The 20,920-nt window shown below is 41.5% G+C and overlaps 1 protein-coding gene across 3 annotated transcripts in view; it reads left to right on the forward strand.

The window, feature by feature from the left end:
* Nucleotides 1-5,779: 5,779 nt before the first annotated feature.
* Nucleotides 5,780-20,920, forward strand: part of dock5 (dedicator of cytokinesis 5) — a 38,917-nt gene continuing 23,776 nt past the window's right edge. For 2 of the 3 annotated variants that reach the window (XM_031731269.2, XM_039620708.1), the window contains exons 1-11: nucleotides 5,780-6,064; nucleotides 13,943-14,026; nucleotides 14,249-14,289; nucleotides 14,389-14,444; nucleotides 14,719-14,815; nucleotides 14,984-15,132; nucleotides 15,280-15,415; nucleotides 15,507-15,664; nucleotides 17,246-17,327; nucleotides 17,897-18,026; nucleotides 18,753-18,825. In XM_031731269.2, coding sequence (XP_031587129.1) covers nucleotides 6,022-6,064; nucleotides 13,943-14,026; nucleotides 14,249-14,289; nucleotides 14,389-14,444; nucleotides 14,719-14,815; nucleotides 14,984-15,132; nucleotides 15,280-15,415; nucleotides 15,507-15,664; nucleotides 17,246-17,327; nucleotides 17,897-18,026; nucleotides 18,753-18,825 — 1,049 coding nt within the window. In that variant the 5' untranslated portion in view covers nucleotides 5,780-6,021. Of the gene's footprint in view, nucleotides 6,065-13,942; nucleotides 14,027-14,248; nucleotides 14,290-14,388; nucleotides 14,445-14,718; nucleotides 14,816-14,983; nucleotides 15,133-15,279; nucleotides 15,416-15,506; nucleotides 15,665-17,245; nucleotides 17,328-17,896; nucleotides 18,027-18,752; nucleotides 18,826-20,920 lie in introns of those variants that run through there. The other variant, XM_039620709.1, reaches the window with a different exon arrangement.

Below are 20,920 nucleotides of genomic sequence, written 5' to 3' on the forward strand. Positions count from 1 at the left end.
CTGCTGCCTCACCCTCATCCACATCACTGTCCATAAATCAGGGCGCCCTGAAACCTTTATGACTCAGCTAGTCTGCTGCACCAAAGAATCTGGCAAAGTGTCAGCTCATGCAGAAGAGCGAGGAGCGGAGGAAAAAGAGAGAGCAATTTCATTATTTCATTAGGGAGGAAGACAGACAGATTGAGGGTGGACTCGGGGGGTGGGGGCATTGGAATAGCTTGCTGCACTAAAACCTTGACAGAGGACAGACTGTCTTTATCCAGCAAATAGGTGGAGGATTTCAGGGCTTCCTTTAGGCATTTGCAGAGATGCAGCTCTTATCACTTAAGTAAACCCCAAACACACACACACACACACACACACACACACACACACACACACACACACACACACACACACACACACACACACACACACACAGATGCATACACCCTCTCTTTCTTCGTGTCTAAATGGGACACACAAGTGGTTTGAAGTGCTGCATCATATAATTTTAAGCACATAATGGCCCTTTTAATTCATTCAGCAGATTTCCTACTCAGTGTCGCATGTATAAAGGCAATGCCCTAAACACTGTGCAGTATCTTTTGCCACTCTCTCGCCATCCCCCATGTCCTCACTTTACCTCACTCGGAGCTACACAACCCCCCATCCTCCTCGTTCTGTTGCTCTTGGTTGCCACAGTAGAGTCGGTCCAGAGGAGCACTCCATTTAATTATTAGAAATTCCACTTTAGAGTGAATTTGGCTTTGTGTTACACACACCTTTCACCACTCAGAGAGGGCAATACAGCAAATGTTTTCTTACTGGATTAAAAGACCACTAATTACATACCACTGGGTGGATTATAACACACAAACCACATTGCAGATAGAATGCCGAAAAGGGTGAGGCTCCTCGGAACAGAAATAGTAAACCACCAGTAGGATGTATAGCTATTCTCCCACTTGCTTTCCATACAGCTAGGGAGCCTCGCAAGATTTTGTGCATGTGTGTGCCTACAGCTTGTGTGAAGCAGCTCAGGGCACAGTGGGGCACAGATCCCCTGTAAATGCAGCATATCAAAGCAAGGCTGTATTATTTTTATCACATTTCATCTCTCAGATACTGACTTTCAGCTCGTGTTTCATCTGTCACATTTGGGCCGTGAACGGACTGGTGTATAAATCTTATGACTCTCTTCCTCTTCTGGGCATAACACTATGTTAGAGGCAGGGAGGCCTATCACCGGGGCCCACCGGAGACCTCCAAGAGTTACATCCCTTTGATGAAAAAAAGAGAGAGACAGAGAGAAAAAACAAAGAGCTGGAGGTGCAGCAGGAGATATTGACAAAAACCAAGCTTCCTGCAAAACAGGTTAGGTAAAAAAGTGTCAGGATTGTACAGTAAGTGTAAAAGTTTCTGTGCTTAACTCTTGTTTTATGATGTAGATGAAATTAACTGATTCAACTTTGTGAACAGTTCACACATGTTTGTATGGCAGCGATGATGTTGTCAGATTTAGAAAGAAATTATTAGCCAGTAGATATACATCCACTCCCGAGTAAACACTCGCGCTCATCTGACACAGTCAACATTAAAAATTGAGTATTGACCTTCTGTTATGATCACTATTTATCATTATAATTTCCAAAGGGTAAAAATCTCAGGAATAATAGTGGTTTGTAGATTGATACAAATATCGTGAAAGTATCGATAGTTTCAATATCAATGCCGATATTGGTATCAGATCGATACTAGGGTGACTGATACGACCAAAACTTGCAGTCTGGCACAGCACTAATCTACAAAGCAGAATCCCAGCATTATTAATCTTTTGTGGTCTTTTATGGGATTATTAATTAAGTTGTTTTTTAAAACAATAAGGCTGCACTTTGATACACTCTGGTGTACGTGCATAAGAAAACATGAGCATGAACTCTGCAGGAATGAATGCTTTCCATGTCTTTGGAAAGATGGTGTTTTCACCTTGAAAGCAGCACTTGTCGTCCAGATTATGGGTTTTAAATTGTGGGTGGGCGGGCATGTGCAGTCCTCCCAGGCTCTGGTCCAGACAGTGATTGTGGTGGCACTGCAGTCTGTCTTTTTTTTTTTTTGGATGGATGTTAAACACGGAAATCTGGATAAGAGTTGCAGCTCCCTCTGCTGATCTGAGAGAATCGTCTAATTAAAAAGCCTGTGTCAAAAGAGCCCTCACGCTGGCCTGGAAGGCAGCAGGCAGAGACCATTTCATTTAAAGAGGTTGCAAACTCCAGTTCTATAAATAGATTCTCGTGTGTACATACAGCTTAGCTTCAATTTTCAGATGGCCTCACGCACCCACTTTCAGCGCTACAAAGAATGCTTCAGTGAGTCAGATGGAGACAAATGGGAGAGCCTCAGGGTGCATCCCTTCTCTTGCATCACGACCTGAAAATGAGATGTTAGGCATGTGGATACAAATGTGCTAAAGCTTGCTTAGACTATACCTGAGAAAGTGGAGGGTGTGATCACATATATTGACACTGTATATTTCCTTAAGTCGTGTGAGGGCCACATTTACCGTCCTGTGAAAATAACACTGTTTATCTAATTAGGATCTTTGCACAGTAAATGTGGTGACACGTCAGCAGGCTTCAACAGCATGCAGCAAACACGAGAAACAGAAGCTTTTTTTTTTTCGAAACTAAAAATGACTCAGAAAAAAAAACAACAGAGAATTTTTGGACATGAGAACAACAACAAAAGTCAACAGGAGCCTGTGCCCCAGGATGTAGAGTTGTCATGCACTGGCAGGGCACTGACCTATCCTCAAAAAGCTGCTGGACTGAGCAATTACCTGTATCTGCAGCCTGACAGCCAGGTGGATGCCCAACCCCAATTTGCCTTTGGTGTCTTGTGGTTTGGCTGTGGACCTATAAATCCATTGGGCCTTTTTTGTCGACTTGTGTTTCAGGAACTGAAACCCTCCCTCAGAGGGGGCAGTGCGACTCTGCGCTCAGATCCCTTCCACTTAGAAGTCTCTGAGGCCTCAAGCTTTCCTCACATTATACTAGAAAATCAGAATTCACTGAGTTTAGTAATTCCCGACGCTGAGGAAAAGTCAACTCAGGTCAAGCTTTATAACACTTCATACATATGGATGCCCATTGTACTTCATCTTTGTGCATGCTGCAAAAAACAAAACGCGCACACATATACACACACACGGGCATATGCGTTCAAGCTTGTCCCTGCAGGAAAAAACTCATCAAATGCAGCAGAAAGTAGCAAGGTGGACGCTGGATTGAGAGCTTATTTATTATTATTTCAGCTGTCTGTCATACTAGATGCTCATTCATCTGTCCGGCGACACACTGAGAAAGCCTGAGGCAATGTAAACAGATAGTGTATCCCGCAATAAAGACAAAAATGTTACTGCTAGCTTTGATTTTTTTTTTATCTACCATATCAGCAGCACATCCTCATCACCAGGACCACTTCTTTGCTTTCATGTAGGAAGCTGAGAACAAACAGTGCTTACGTCCCAGCTGTTGTGGCTCTGAGCTGCTTGTGCAACCTGTTTCCATTTACTTCACACATGTGCACACGGCTGGATTATAAACTGTTTTATTTCCAGAAAAAGGAGGCTTTATTACCAAAATGCTGCACCTAGTCAAAGAGTAGTGCAGGTGTCTGCCTGACCTGATCTAAATGAGACAATGAGGGCAAAAGGGGTTTCTAGTAAGGATGCAGCCTGTCTCCTTCTATTGCTTATGGAGCATTAAACTTCAGGTGAACTCTGGCGTTCAGTCAGCTTGTCACTCGGCCTCTCGCGCTCTCTCTCTTTCAAACGCACACACTAACACACCAGTGCACACAGACACCCATCTAAATTTCATGACTTCTCCTTATGGAGGAAGAGCAGAAGAAGATGTTAAAAAAATACCATGGCAGACCATAAATGTGACTCAAGAATGAGGCTTATCTATAGTACTGCAATAGCAGACAGCAGTCAGGTGATGGCACTGTTGCATTCCTTTTTGCAAGCTTGATTGTTTTCTTTATAACTTTCCAAAAGCAACTCTTTACATTTCATATGAGAGATTTTGCCCAAAGCATAAGAAGAATCTGAGGCAAAAAGGGCACGAGCAGATGCGAACACCCTCCTACAATGAACTCAAACACTCAGCGAGCACCTACGGCTCAGCCAGAAATAGGTCACAATAATCATGTGTAACGGCTCAAGTCATAACCTTGGAAATTCAGTTACAAAATACATCCCTGGTCCCCAGTATTTTGGATGGCCTCAGTCAGTGTACCTAAATCGTTTAGCTCTGTAAAACTGGTTAAACTTACAGCAGAAAGAAAACATGCACAGTCACTCAAAATCCTATCAACTAAGAGCAGAAATGCTTTCCGGCTTTAATTAATTACAGTTTTGTCTATAGGCTTATAAAGTGCTATTTTGTGGTTCCCATATGTTTAATAGCCCCCCCCCCCCCTTTTTAAATAACAGCTTCTAATCAGACTGCTCTGCATTAGTAATAATTCATTACAAGCTGTGTTCAAAAAAGAGACACATCACAATAGATGGGGGACAGAATAATGGAAATTGTCCTGGTACAACAAAAGCACCGCGGCTGAACATTACTGACGGCACCATTTGGTTGACCAGTGGCAGCAGAAAAATAAACACACATGACGGGCAAACAAAAGGCTGAATGGGCTACCAGATCTCAGAGCCAACAGCTGTAAATTACTTCAGTGGGGAGGGGATGGGAAGGCAAAGGGAGGGGAAAGGGTGAAGTCTCATCTCACTGATGGACAAATCAGCAGTTGTGTTTTCTGGCATTGCCTCCATAGGCTTCTCCTAATTTTGTGGCTTGCATGGAATGGGCCACAGTTAAATCAGATATATTCTTCACTATGAGAGCATAACTAGAGATGGGCCGAACAATCCAAATATCAGTAGTATTGATACCAACGCTGATATTGGTATTGATACTAGCATGACAGGATCGATATTTTGTTTCTGTCCCAAAGTCAGTATGCAGCCCACAGGATTGTGATAAATAATTTTTGTTTTTGAAAATGAAAACAATATGCTAAATATACTATTAAAACATCTATAGCCTATAACACATTTAAACAACAGAACTTGGCCCTAAGTTCTTAGAGACAGGCTCATTTATATTCCACGTCTCCAAAAAACCCAGTTTCAAAAATAAATGAACATTTTTAAGGTGTGTTTTGTTGTGCTAATTGTTGTGGAAAGTAAAAATCAAAGTGTAATCATTAAAATTGTTAAAATGTGAAGAATTTGGAATTGGATGATAAGTCGTGACACACTGATCTCCCTTATGTAAGCTGCCTTTAAGGTATAAGTATCACTCTCGGTATTGGTATACCGATAGTGGTACCAAAATTTGCAGTATCACACAGTGCTGAGCACCACCAGCTGCAGCAGGGACTCTGTAGTTCAATCTCATTTTGAATTAAAAAAACAATAACCTGGCTATCATTTATTTATTGCTCATCAGTGATTTATAACTCTGTCTTCAATTAATTATTCCCCTGTAAGATTGTCAACTTCTGAGGGCTGGCCTCCTGAAACCGACACTATCGGGAGTCACTGGAGCAAAGCGAGAGATAGTTCAGTCTTCTCGAATTTCCCCGAATTCAATTTGAAGCTCATTTGAGGATTTATGAGGAACTGTTAAAGTTATCGATTGACTGATGGCGAGAGCAAAATAGCTGCAGGGACTAAGGTTGCCTGGGACAACTAGCTCCCCTTGATGAAATAAGTCCCTGCGGTGTATTGTGGGACTGCGCTGCGTTGTGTCGTGCTGGGGGTTGGGGGTTAGCTCGTCAAGTGAGTGGTTCACGCCTATCCCGCTCTCTCCTCTCTCGGCCGTGTTCTGCCCTCCTCTCCCCTCCCCGTGAACAAGTTATGATGGCGGAACTGTAGACCTCGGGACGAGCAGGAGTGCACCGCCCTCGGTTAGCAAGTGTATATAGTTATTTATTTATCCACCCAACTTCACGTCTTCCCCCTCAGCTATGACCCGCTGGATTCCTACTAAAAAAGAGAAGTACGGAGTGGGTAAGTGTTTGTATTTAACTACGTGCCCACCCACCCTCTTTATTATTTTCTTTTGCTAGTGAAAAACTCTCCGCGTCAACTCCCAGAAACTCCACCAACTTCAAGAGGAACAGGAGTCGGGAAGTTGGGAAACTCAAGCTACTGGCGACTTTGTTGCTGTTGTTGTTTGTGACCCGGAGTGATTGTTACAACACTGTTGCCCAACTGGGTTTCACAAGCTTCCCTGTGGGGGCTTGTTCTCCCGTTTGTCCCTCTGTGCAGTTTGTTTTTAAGTGAGAAATTATTTACAGTTCAGTCACTACAATGTGCGAGGAGAAATGGGGAAAGAACCGGGAGTTCAGTGAACGTATCAGCCATTCTTGAGTTTATAATCCCGCCGAGCTGAAGCTGTGCTGAAGTTAAGGTGAACTTGAATGAATCGTCATTTTGCTGAAAGGTCCTTTCCTTCAAGGACTCCTGTTGGGCCCCCACATGGGATCCGCTGCTGTGACTGCATGCCTCATGTGAGATAGTGGAGGAATGTTATTTGCATAGGCAAGAGAGGAACTTTGTAGACAAGTGGCATTTGGCTACATTTACATAAGACTTTAATGTGTCAATGCAGTGGACCATGACCACGTAGCATATGTTTGTGGTCCTCATGACTGTATTTTACACTTAAGTGTGTTGAACTAAGGTGTGGCCCTTCCACCTGTGTGTGTGTGTGTGTGTGTGTGTGTGTGGTGGGGGTGTTTGTGAGCTTGCAGTTTACCTTGCATGCATACATGTATGCTAATGCTATCAGGAACCAGTTATCCATGCCCTCAAGGCAAATCAGCACAACTTTCGTCTCTGTTAGGAATCCCTTTGATGTTTACTGTAAAGATTTTATAGCCTACACAGGTTGTCTGGTCATCGGTTTCTTCCCTGAGTCACTGCTGGATCTTTTGCTTTAAGCTACAGACACTTACCAATATTGCTTCCTGGTGTACCACACACATGAGAGTGAATATATCTGGTGTCTTTTTTTTCTTCTTCTCTGGATGAATCACAGCTTAGGACTGAAATACCTTGGCTGTGTTCTCTAACCTGGATCCCCCGCCCATGACTTTATTTTGGCTTTAAATAAAATGTTCTGTGCTCGGTTTGCTGTTGTGACTAAAAATATTTATAAGCCACAATTTTAAGGCGCGCATGTGTTTCTCTGCGCACAAACTCTCAGCCTTTTGGTTTGCATGTGACCTTGTTTCAGCAGCTGATGTCAAGGAATATATATATATATATATATATATATATATGTATATATATTTTTAAATGTTAATCCTTTTAGATCCCAGTGTGGTTTTCAAAACCGTATCTCTGATTGATTGTGTAGATGGTGCCATTCTCCTGACATTATTTTTCTTGCCCCAGAAACAAGGCAGGAGTCACTAATGCTGTACGTAATCCTTAAAATGCCATCGGACCCCCGTACAAGGGCTTACATTTTTAATCCGATTAGTTAACCAAGGCTGTGCTCAAATACGGGGAACTACACTTTTTTGGATGAAAGAAGAGATTGTAAGGGTTCTGATCATATCAGTTATATCACGCTAGTTAATGGGGAAATGTGAATAATAAGGAGCTTAAGATATCACGAGCTGTAATGGTGAATTTGTGACACTGTCAAAATAGGATAGCTTCTTAATTTTTATATCCAGAAGAGAAACGCTGCCCTGGAGGCTCAAAAGCATTGAAATCACCAGGTCTTGGGGAGTGATGACACATGTGTGGCTCCAGAGGGAGCTCTGGAAAATCCGGTAAATTACCTCAGGTGATGTCAGTTGAGTCAGCATCAGTCGGGACTTCACGTCTGAGGAAGAAGAAAAAAACCTGGAGGTACGGAATAGAGAACGACCGATAAATTTAAATTCCCGGCTAATATTGGCCTGCTGCAGATATGCCACTGTCGGTGTGTATACTGTGTATTATGTGCGCTGACAAGGAAATATAATGCAGGAGAAGATGCTTGGGGTATTTTATGAATGGTGTTCACACAGTTTATCCAGTAGAGCAGCGTTGACTTCATTGTTTTTATGCTAATGACACATCGCAGCTGGTGCGTGCCTTTTATTGTAAATTGTGACCAGTTTTTGAAGTGACCCTGTTGTTACAATGACCCTATTATAATTTTTTTCTTCCTGTTTCAGTATAAATGCTGTGTCTTCAGTACAGCATACTACTGTGATAGTTTGCACATTTTATCGATACAGAAACACGAAATATCTATATTTTATAAAGTAAACGGAAATACTCATGAAAAACTACAAACAAGAGGGCTCATCTAATGCACCACCACCCTGAGAGAATGTTAGTGGAGCTGCCGTACACTAAATTGACTGAAGTGAAAAATTATAACACACTTAAAGAGCAACTGTCTACTTCAAAGCACGCTAATGGCTCAGTCACACAAATGAAAATAGGACAGCAGCCTCTTTACGTCTAGCTCATGGCAACATTTATGGCAGGTTTTAGTGACAGTGTTGGCATGTTTGACTCATTTTACAACAATAAAAAGACAGGTGAGATGACTTCATCCAATAAGATAAAGTTAAGTTTAACTGTGAGGGCTTAATTTGCTGTTGTTACTTTGCATATGTCATTGCCATACTCTGTTAAAATGTTTAAAAAAAGGTAAAAATCCCAATAATATTGTATCTTGAGTGAAGTATTGTGAGGGTATCTGGTGTTTCCCACCCCTACTCTGTGTATAGTTAAAGAATATAGGCAGATATGTTGATAATGGAATTTTCCATGAAATCCAACAAAGTCTTATCAGCACTAGCTGGTAAATTCACTATTCTAGTGTGCAGCATAAAAGAAGTTTCTTCGACTTCTGAAGCTGTAGCTCATCTCTGCTCGGAGGTAGATTGGTTGCCAGTCTACACAAAGCTCCTTTAGATGTAGAATAGCATGCCTTTATTGCCTCTGCACAATGTTGCACAATGAAATTCTGATGTACCTCCTGTTAGCCGTGCATACATACAGAGGAACCACTACAGGGAGAACAAAACTGCTGCATCAGTGCGCCTCCACCCTTGTCAAGGCAGACCTCTCCCACTAGTCGTCTGAAATAAGAACATGAATTTTCTGGCTGTGCTGAATCGAACCTTATCCTTTTTAAGAACTGTCCATTGCGAGGCTCACAGTATTATTTGATAACAACACTTACTCACTGGCGGTACTCATTAAAAGGGCCCCTTCAGAAATGTTTGAAGAGGCCTAAAAATATCGCTTTGAATAATAATGTGTGTCTGAGAAGGGCTTACACTCTTCAAGAAAATGTAATAGACCATCTAAAAATTCTTAAAAGCACAATGTGAAAGTTGGTTTCATTAGAACCGGTGATGTCTCCCGATAAACTGGGGGGTACACTATCATTTTATGTGCCCTGGATGCATCAGGTGTCCAAATCACTCTTGTGTAAGCAGTTTGTTGGCCCACAATGACTGTGAAAATAGCCGTGTCACAGTCATGCTTGTTCACATACATACACATTGAAGCTGAACACCCTTTAGTGCAGGGAAGTCGAGACAGTTCCAGTGAAGTAACAATAAACATTTCTGAGTAACAATAAGCGGCTTGTGTGATAATTGAGTCATAATTATAATATCTGCCTTACAGTTGCTTACAAGCAACACTTCTACCTCCTGTTATTACCCAAAGTTTTCTTCAGAGAACTGCCATTCCAGCCACCACAACTTCCACTTGATGAAATTAGGCAATAAATAGCATTTAGCATTTTCTTTAAAATGATGAACCGCTTACTTTTGTTCTCTCTGCTTGCCTGGGGCGGGCGGGGTTGGGGGTGGAGGTTGTTATTAACAAAATGCACTGGCTTTGCAGCGTAAATGCATCACAGTCATTACATCCCCCAGTTTGCCAATTTTGCCATGTCAAACCTAACTGCAGCCGGTGATTTGGACATAAGTGCTGCCCTCGTTCTCACTTCGGACAGACTTAACCAATACCTGTTTACTTTTAAAACGTAATAGCAGATGAATCTTCTTCTTCTTTTACAGCCTGATGAAAGAAGTCTATACTTCTAAGGTTGTTTTAATTTTCTTTTTCTGTTTTTTTCCCCCTACCCAAATAAAAAGATGAACCCAAGCTGCTCTAATTTTATCCTTTTTTGCACTTTTTGCTTTGAACTTGAGAATTAACTTTCTGATTTATGGATAACATAAAAGGACTTATTAGCTGGAGCACAGTTTTAAGAGCTGCAGATCATTTCTGGCTGTCTAGACAAGGAGATGGGAGGCTCGAGGCTTTTCTTGTGAGGCCTTTACCTTTTGAGAAATGCTGCCGGGGGAGAATTGGCTCAAAAGCAAACCTTAATAGACTTACTTATCTAATGGCTTTTTGGAGAGATACTAACTGAACCTGTCCCTGCTTTTGGTAGTGTATGACATTTGTATGCCACAAGAGATACTGGATGTGATACATCACTGAGTGGTAGTTTATAGGAGGAAATAATAATATTTTAGTAGTTGCATCTGAAAAGTGATTTGATTTTGTATAAATGAATATGCTGCTTGTACATCAAACCCCGTGTATTGTGGCATTTAGTATTTCTATCCCATTATGGACTTTATGTTATATTTTTCTTTTACTGCACTGAAGGCTTTTCTACATTGAATGCAGAGGATTTGTATAGTAACATTTTCAAGGATTTCTTTCAGAAATTGATTCTTTCATCATTTAAAGCTGTTTTTTTTGCTTTTAATGCTATGTTTTTTTTTTTAAATCTTGGTCATGCAATGGTCCTTTCATGCCCAGTCAGCAGTAAGAACAATAGATTCTCATTGTATTGTGTTAACTTTGATGAGCTGCCAGCGGCTGCCCAAACTCTTCGACTGGGGTGTTCTTTAATTGTTGGCTAATGCACCTCTATGGTAAATCATTTAGGGGGAATCAGGCTGACTCTGATTTAACATTAGCATGCTCATTAACTTGAACTTGTGCCGATAGAGCTTTATTGGACTTTACAACAGTAGCTACAGGCTCAGCATTTGAAGTTTAAGAGGAAGACAGGGTGCCTCAGAGTAGCACAGATTAGTTTTGCTGCCAGAGCCCAGACTGATGCTTTTGCTTTAGACAGTGTGGCTCTTGCCAGGCCCGGACACTGTGTCAAGTTGGTGAATGGCCCATTGTCACTCTTGGCTTGACTAGAGGCAGATGTCATTTTCTTCAGTGCACATATTCTGGCTGCATATATAATTAATTTCCTGGTGATTCACAGTATGCCTGTAACTTCTTTTTAAATACAAAGACGATTCCAAAAAAGTTCAGACTGTGTAAACTGTAAATGAAAAATGAATGCAATGATTTGCAGATCTCATAAACACACATTTTATTTGCAATCGAACATAGAAACCACATTGGTTGTTTAAAATGAGAAAATCTACCATTTCAGGAAAAACAAATAAGTTAAATTTAAATTTGATGACAGCAACATGTCTCAAAAAAGTTGGGTCAGGGCCATGTTTACCCCTGTATAGCGTCCCCTCTTCTATTAACAACAGTCTGTAAATATCTGGGCACTGAGGAGACCATTTATTGGACTTTTGGGAGAGGAATGTTGTCCCGTTCTTGTCTGACAGGATTATAGCTGCTCGGCAGTCCCCCATTTCTCATTTCATGATGGGCCAAATGTTTTCAGTTGGTGAAAGGTTTCGGCGACAGACAGGCCAGTTCAGCAACCGGATTCTTCTATTATTAAGTCATGCTATTGTAATAGATGCAGTATGTGGTTTTTGCATTGTCCTGCTGAAAAATGGAAGCCCTTGGCTCAAAAGACATAATCAAAGCTTCCAATTCCATAGACACTAATGGAAGCCCAGACCGTCAGAGATACAGGCTTTTGTACCGAGCAACAGACCACCCCTCTCTTCTTTTAGTCGGGAGGACATGGTGTTCATGCGTTCCAAGAAGAATTTCAAATTTGGATTAGTCTCACCACAGATTTCCAGTTTGTCCATTTTAAATGAACTTGGCTCAGAGTAGACAGCAGTGTTTCTGGATCATGTTCACATACAGCTTCTTCTTTGCACGAAAGAGCTTTACCCTGCATTTGTCAATGCCACTTCTGGAAGTATTCCTGAGCCTGTGCAGTGATTTGCATGACAGAATCATGTCTGTTTTTAATGCAGTGCTGCCTGAGGGCCCAAAGAGCATGGGCATGCAATACTAACTTCCATTGTCCTTGCGCACAGAGATTTCTCCAGATTCTCTGAGTCTTTTGATGATATTGTGTACTGTAGATGATGAAGTATTCAAAGTCTTTACAATTTTACATTGAGGAACATTAGTCTGACTGACCGGTTTCCCATTAACCTCATTAACTGCAGTTTTAGCAACTTTCTTCAACTTACATCTCTATCCTTTTGTTTCTGCATCCCAACTTTTCTTACAGTGATACATTTTCTCACTTTAAACATTTGATACTTTGTTCTGTTGTAAATAAAATTGGGTTTCTGAGCTCTACAAAACATTGCAATCTGTTATTATTTACATTTTGCACACCATCATTTTCTTTTTTTTTTAGATTTGGGATTGGAAAACAACATCTGTCGCTTCTGTTCATGTTCATGTTCAAAAGCAGGAAAAATTTAACTATTGTTAGGTTCCACTAGCTGTCTTTTTTGTTGACACAAGGAAGAAACTCACACCTGTCCAGGTGCTCCTAACAAAACAGCCGCCAAAAGCCAGCATGATATTCCAGAAATGCAAACAAAGTCTCAAGCAAAAATGTGTTTTATGGAAAACTAGACAAATCTGCCGATGAGGAGGAAGTCAAAGAGAAGGAAAAGCAGTCACATTCAGTGATTTGTCAAGTTTTGGTATTCAGACTGAGGTGTGATAAGCTGAGCCAGTTGGAGCGTGCAGTGAAATCTGGCCTCCAGCAACAAGCATTATCACCATGCAAGTCAGGGCAGAGCTCTGCTCATAGTTCCTCCATCTTACTGTGAGAATGAGTGGCTGCGCGCTATTGCAGCTCCCTCAAGTCGTGAATAAGACCTTTGCTACAGTAGTGTTTGCCAAGGTTTCTGTTTTGCAGTTTTATCCGCGCGCGCATGTGTGTGTATATGAGTGAGTGTACATATGTTTTTACGCACAAGCATTTTCTTGTATTAACCCCTCCAATGTCTGTCCTGGTAAACGGCTAAAAAGGAAAAGATAGGAGCTGCCTCCAGGAAAGCTGCAAGGTTAAAAATGAGCGCAGGGAGGGGCAGCGCTTACAGGTGAGTCACTTGGCAGAAACACAGGCTGCAAGTGAAACTGCCGACCAAAGGTCACAGCAGGCATGTTATCGGATATAGGGAGAGTCTGATGCCATTGCTTTTTTAGCGGTACTCCTCACGTTTGACACTGCAACTACCTGCTCCGGCGCGGTCTATTTACTGGAACGTTAATCACAGCCCGAAGGCATCCAATTCAATTAAAAATAGCACAAACGCTTTGGAGGTTTGAGTCACACAGGCGTGCTGCACAAACACACTGCCTGCTTTTAGAAAACGCAATAAGATGAGGAATAAATCAAAGATCAAGATCCTCTCTGCTGCGCGTGCGTGCTCTGTGACAAGGAGGTTGAATTGGTTTCTTTTTTCCAGTGAGAAACTGCAAACCTCTGATCCAGAACTTCTTTTAAAACAGACTTGCTCCTCTGTGCAATAAGTGATTGAAAAGGGATTTGGGGTTTTTGCAGTAATCCAGCGGACCTTGAGGAGGAACAAAACTCGTCAATCAATCTGTCTGCCCGAACCTTTTTATTTAATATTTTTTTGGTTAACAGTTTTTGTTGTGTGTGTGTGTGTGTGTAAGATTCACATTATGAGACAGTCCTGCTTTGTCCTTCAGTGATCTACAATTATGATGCCAGTGGTGAACAGGAGCTGTGTCTACAAGTGGGGGACACGGTGCACATACTTGAGAAATTTGAAGGTGAGCAAGTATAAGCACACAGCAGGCCCCGACACATCCCTCTTTCCCCTAATCTAAAGCAAGCTGACACAGGAACTTAAACGAGATGTTGAACTAACTGGCGCTCAGTGTGTTATGCATAGTAATGTAAATGAGTCTATTACATTGTCCACCTGACATCACTCCTATCTCGCTCTATCCCCTCAGTGTAACATTTTTGTTGGGTAATTTATGTCTTCTCAGGCTGGTATAGGGGCTACACTCTACGCAGGAAATCACAGAAGGTATGGGCAATAGTGCTATATTATCACAGTATCATTGTCTTGGTGTGTATGTGTGCGTGTAAATATACTGATCACTATGAATTTTTTCTTTTTCTTCAGGGCATTTTTCCTGCTTCCTACATCCACTTAAAGGAGGCTACAGTTGAGGGAATAGGGTGAGATCACATATCAGTAAACAGATCATTTTGATGATAATCCACTCTGCTTTTGGTTTGCTGTCCAGCCTTGTGATTTGCCAGCGACATAGCAGTGCACTTACAATTATCATAAGTGAGGACTCAGTAATGCTTTTCTTGGCTGTGTAAGGAAACCATCCACCTATTTATCATGTATAGAAAAGCACTTGAATCTATCCAAATTATATGACATGATCTGTGAGTGATGAGCCACTTTTCCAATGTCTTTCTATTCTCTTTTTGTGGCTGGTAGCCAGCAGGAAATAATTATTCCGGCCGATTTACCCCTGGTACAAGAGCTTGGAGCTACTCTGAGGGAATGGGCCCAGATATGGCAGAAGCTGTATGTGGTATGTGGAGACTTTTTTTTTCTTTTATCTGCCACTTTGACTTTAGTACACACAGTTCCGTGCACCTCTGTTTTTCACCCCTTTGACACACTTTTGTTATAAAGTTGCATTGCTCTTCATTCCTCTGAAGGAAGGTATTATTTATAATAAAGCCTGTTTATCTGGCAGGTGAACAAGACAACTTTGTTCAGGACTGTGCAGCAGATGGCCTACAGCCTCATCGAATATCGATCTCAGATAGTGTCAGGAACGCTGCCCAAGGATGACCTTGTAGAGCTCAAAAAGAAAGTCACAGCAAAGATTGATTATGGAAACCGGTATGAATCCTGCTTTTTTTTTCTTTTCTTTTTTTCAGGAACTATTATTGTTGTGAAATCTCCTCAGGAAAGGGTTGTATGGGTGAGCCTTTTAAAATTGCTTCTGTAAACTTATTTGATGCTGTTTTGATCCTCTGGCTTGCTCAGGATTCTGGGTCTGGACCTGGTGGTGCGGGATGAAGCGGGAAACATGCTGGATCCTGACAGGACTAGTACGGTTAGCCTGTTCCGGGCCCATGAGACCGCCTCCCGCAGCGTTGATGACAGGATACAAGAGGAGAAGGCACAGTTCCGATTTGTTGATACTATCACCGGCTGTCAGTTTCATTTAATGTTGTTGTCCGCTCACTGTTTCTGGCCTTGTTTTCATGCAGACACGGCTACAGAACCTGGAAATGAGGCGTCAGACCCTTTTCAGTACGGTGCACACCTACAGCTTGCTCATGAACTTGAAAAACTTTGTGTGTAACATTGGAGAAGATGCCGAGCTGCTAATGTCTCTGTATGACCCGGATCAGTCTGAATTCATCAGGTTAGCTTGTTATGTTTTTTACTCTTAACTCGACAACTAAACAAGTTTGCCGTTTGATAGTTTGCGCTCGTCTGTGCCTCTAAAAGTCTGTAGAAATGTTCACAATGTTCATATAATTGATCAGAAAACTTTTAAAGAAGTATTAATGGCTCGCAATACTACAACTGCTAAAGTGAAAAATTAGGAATTGCAATTATTTATGTAATGCAGTGGGGAAAACAAATGTAATAATGGCTGGAGGTTGTGCATTATCGTCAAATAACTCAGCACAGCTCTGCTTTAAATTAGCACTCAAGGCTGATCGTTGTTAGGCATTCATCTGCTTGCTGGTGTAGAAAACTACTGTCTGTATTTGCTGTTAGACGTTATACCCGCATAAATAATGGAAGTGATTAAAGCAACCTTTAAAAAGTAAACATTTTGCTAACTGAATGTTTACTAAAGTAGACAAATTAATGGTGCAAAATCTTGAAACAGTCATACTGCCGATGCTCATATCTGACCCGCCACATAAAACGCAACGAGTGGAAATGACACTGTTTTTCACTTTACTCTCAGACGTTGAGATCTTGTTGCTGGAACATTTCAACTGCAACAAATAGCTTTAGATCTGGCAGGGCTAAATCCGAAAGAAGTCAGACTTGGCGAGAAATCCCAGGCCGACCAGCTGACCTCAGTGCCTCACCACGTCAGCTGATGGCTCAGCCTCACCTTGTGTGGGTCCTGCTGGCAGATATTATTCGTAGTTTGCTGTTTAAGCTGCTGGCCTGCAAACTCTTATCGCTGTCTCTGCAAGCTGCTTTACAACCCACCTCCATCGTTTCATGCTACTCGTGCTTTGTCTCACTGAAGCTGCAGCCACACATGGAGTGATTCGAATGTTAAGCATCGCATTGAACTTCATAGTTGGTTGCTAGTTGAAATTCCAGTTGCCTAGGTAGTCCTTAAATGTAGCCCGTCATGCATCACTCTTCAGTATTCTGCAAGTGAAGTATTCACTTCACTTGCTTGCCACGGAGATGACCCACCTGTTTCGTGTTGACAGCATTGCTTAAAGCCACCCTGAATGACATTGGCTTTCCATGGTCACCACATTGCTGCGAATCACTTCCTGTGTAGATGCAGCTTTGATGTCATGTGCATTGTTATGGGTGTGGGATGCTCTGTTCTGTGGGGGCGTCTCGCTGCTGTCCAACCTGCATTTTTCCCTATTTGTGCATGGAAATGCAGGGATGTGTGCTCTCGGGGAGGTCCCAGAACAGGGCCGTACCGCCAAATATAATTTACTGCAGATGGAATCAGTCTTGTTTTGACTAAAATGGTCCTGACAGAAATACCAATAATGACCGGCTGGTGATGATTCTTTTAGGATGGCTGCATCCTCCTATGTTTGGCAAGGCCTACAGGGATATCTAGGCTCTTATAATTATGGCATTTAAAATATGCAGACACTTGAAATTTTTTTTCTGGAAACTTTTGGATTTTATTGGGTGAGACATAAAATAATGCTGCTTTTACATTACTGGCTTTGGTTTCAGATAACGCCGTCCCTAACTGTGACTTTTATTTGAATTCTTGCAGTGAGAACTTCCTGGTGCGCTGGGACAGTATGGGGATGCCTAAAGAAATTGAAAAACTCAACAACCTGCCAGCGCTATTCACGGTAACCGAATCCCTACCCACCACAGTGCGTTCCCTCTCTTTCAGATTTAAACAATCCAAGCGCTGCCTGAAATCCGTGACAAAGAAGACAATTAGCGCCTGGATTGCTCCTAATTTACTAAAAGTTTCACTGAATGACTCACTCACAGCACATCATTGAAAATTTGAATGCATTTGCCTCCAATATGTTGCTTCTGTTTAAGTTAATAAGCGGTGTCTGTAATCAAGTCAGTGTGTTAACTCCATGTGTGCCATCAGGAGCTAGTGGTTTGGAGTGTGATAAAGCCACATTAATCAAGGTGCACAGTTTAAGATTATAGCAAAGCACACAAGTGGATTGAAAAGTAAAAACCCTCAGAAAAATAAGCATATAAACATGCTGGGAAGGCGATGTGTTTAAAGCTTTTACTCCACTCCTTTATCATGGAAATATTTTCCATCTGGTCCTCAGCTCCAGCCCTGTGTATGTACACAATGACTGGCAAGTAGAGTCACTGCCTTTTGTGCCTAATGCACCTTATCTCTCGCAGTGCCATAATAAATAATCTTTTGTGTGTCCTCTGTGTCCAGGACCTGAGCAGCACTGACTTGATGAGGCAGCGACTCTTCCTGGTGTGTCAGATCATCAGAGTGGGCAGCATGGAGCTGAAAGAGGGCAAGAAACAAACAGGCGGACTCAGGAGACCGTTTGGTGTGGCCGGTGAGGGGCTTTTTATGTCCTAATATTTGTACGAGCAGTATAAAAGTTCAATTTAAGAAGGAAAAAAAAGAAAAAGCAAGCCCTCTCTGGTGGTACAGATGCATGAATAGTTTTGTTGAGGTGGAGAAATGAAAGATCCATGTGTCGAAACGAAATGGGAACACCTGCTTCCTGACCTAGAAAATGCCTTCACTCTGCCTTGGCAAGGCAGTCGGAGGAAAATTGGTTTAGCAACTGTCTTTTTGTTTTCGGCCAGATGATTAGTGGATTTGATGGGAAATGGTTTTCCTCTGGTGTTCCAGCAAATGGACTGAAACCGGAGTCAGAATGAACATTCAACTCAGAAGTCATATTATTCTTAGCCAGGAAAAAAAAGCGTTAAAAAAAAGCATTCTAGGAAAAGATCCGGGTGAAATGAACAATTCAAAGGCAAGATCAAGACCGCTCAATATATCTTACTAAGCTGGCTTTCTGCTGCGCCAGGCAACAGGTGAGCGGGATCCAACACCTGGCTCGGCTTCTTTTTCAGATGTGGAAAATACACTTTCCAGACTTATAAGTAAATTAACTTTCAGAGCTCTTTAAAAAATAAAACAGAAAAAAGGTGATTCCCATTTTGCTGTCGTTTTGGCATTTACTAGAAAACGCTGTTAAATCTAGTTAATTAGCTCGTCTTTTTCAGTCTGCAGCCTTACTGTGAATGTGTCAATGTGTTTGTCATTGCAGTGATGGACATAACAGACATTGCCCACGGCAAAATAGATGACGAGGACAAACAGCATTTCATCCCCTTTCAGCAGTGAGTCCTCTAATGTTGTCATATTTCTGCTGTTTACAGGCTCGGTCTTGTTTTGTAACGCAACTCAATTGAGCACAAATAATTCATAAGAACATGAATAGCTCTCGAGTTATACTTACTGCCAACTGTGTTCCATTACGTTTGCTTTTTTTTTCTTTTTTCCAAGGCTGCAGTTCGACTTTTCCTACACTGTATTTCAAGGACAAAACACTTTTTGCAATTCTAAATGAAAGAGATGCTTCAAGATCATGTTTTTAGGGCACCTACAAACCGGAGGGGGAGGTGGGAGATAAACAATGACAGTCATATGTTCACAGGGATCGTAGATGGAAGAGACCCAAAAATATCTCGACTCATTTCTGGCTTCTGTACAAATTTTACCAAGTTTTAACCTCAGTTTTTCTTTTCTTTTCACTCTAGAACAGATCACTCTGTTTTTTTGAGAAGGTAGAGACCAAAAAAATATTGATTTAAATTTTCAATTCATGGCATCCTTCTTACCTTGAAAGACTTTGGCCCTATGTGCTTTGTATCTGACAGGAAATATGCAAGCCTTCAGATAAATATTAGGTTTTGTTTGGACATATACAAAGGAAAGATTGCACCGCTGAGCGTTTTAAGCTTTCCAGCCATGACAGGTTAATGATTTTTTTTTTCATTTCATTAACAGAGTAAATGTTTTGGCACTGTACGAACAATTAGGTAAATATAAATAGACCAGGGTAAGTACATTTTTAATTGAACACAAGATTAAAAATAAATAAATAAATAACTACAACGAGACACTGTTACATTTTTCTCCTGAGCGCTGAACGTGGTGAAAGGCTGTGAGATGGAACTGATCGAGATCACCAGTTTTGGCAAGCTGTCTGTAGCAACTCTAGAGTTCACCTTACATCTTGGGACACGCATCGCCCAGTTTAATCTGAGCTGGTGTGGTGAAATAGAATAACTAATTAATAACCTAGTGTATAAAAAAAAAAAAAAAAAAACCCTCACCTTAACGTTCATAGATATAGAAACGTTCATATTTAATAAACTTTCCATTTACAAAACAGCATGAGATGCCGCAAGAAACACGCAGTTACAACAATATGTTTCAGTTTTTCTACATTCAGTTTGCTGTCAGCACAGTGTGTCGGCTTAACCGTCTTAGTCTGATGTCATTATGTAAAAGCCTTGGGTGATGTCTTTGTCGGTAAGAAGGCTGTAAAAGTGATGATGATTCAGACCTCTGTCTCAGATTAAATTAATGGTTTGGACAACAGCTCTCGTGATGCGACTCGTCCTTAACAGCCTGTAACACCATGCTTTGTGGTGCAAAATAAAGTAACCCCTCCAAAAAAAACAAAAAAACCCATTGATTTTCTTTCTCTGCTAATTTTACACCTTAAAAAGCCATCCAGTGGGCCAGCTGGGACCTTTTGCTGGGCCTATTTTGGCCCTTGATTAACACCCTGATCTGCAGTGTTAACCTCCAGTCACAGGTAGAGCAGACTAGCAGTAGCATGGTGTTGGAGAACTGAAAGCTAATCCAACATCGTAGAAGAGTAAAAACACAACATTTCATCGATTTAATGTGACATATGCTTTTGCAGCACACAGAAACCTGACATAGTGAAACCTTATCTGACACATTTCTCCTTTTCTTGTTCCTTGTTACTAAACCACTACAATAGAGTTTTGTGATCACTCCCTTCTGTGTAATTACAGCGTCGGCACTGTGTGATTCTGTTTTCAGTAACTCTGATACAAAGACGTTCGGCTAACCTCACTGAGTACTTCCATAGAGGTGCAACTGTAAACTAAAAATGTGGTCAAGTGCTTTAAAGTACTTTAAAGATCAAAACTGATCAATTCTTTTTTTGGGAATCTATAATCTATATTTTAAAGTATACACATTGGTGTTTGTCTTATGAAAGGTTAGAGTAGTGCTAGTATTCTAAGCAACTTTACTCTGCTGTAGTCGCTCGAGCAGAGCAGCAGGGTTGTGGGAGAGATGCTGCGTGTTGTCAAAAACTCCAGAAAGCCTCACAGTGCCTTCGCAGCTCTTCCGTCCATTTGTTTGTCACCTGTCAAAGATGCTGGCAGTTGA

The sequence above is a fragment of the Oreochromis aureus genome, linkage group 12 (genome assembly GCF_013358895.1).
Source record: "Oreochromis aureus strain Israel breed Guangdong linkage group 12, ZZ_aureus, whole genome shotgun sequence".
Taxonomy (NCBI): domain Eukaryota; kingdom Metazoa; phylum Chordata; class Actinopteri; order Cichliformes; family Cichlidae; genus Oreochromis; species Oreochromis aureus.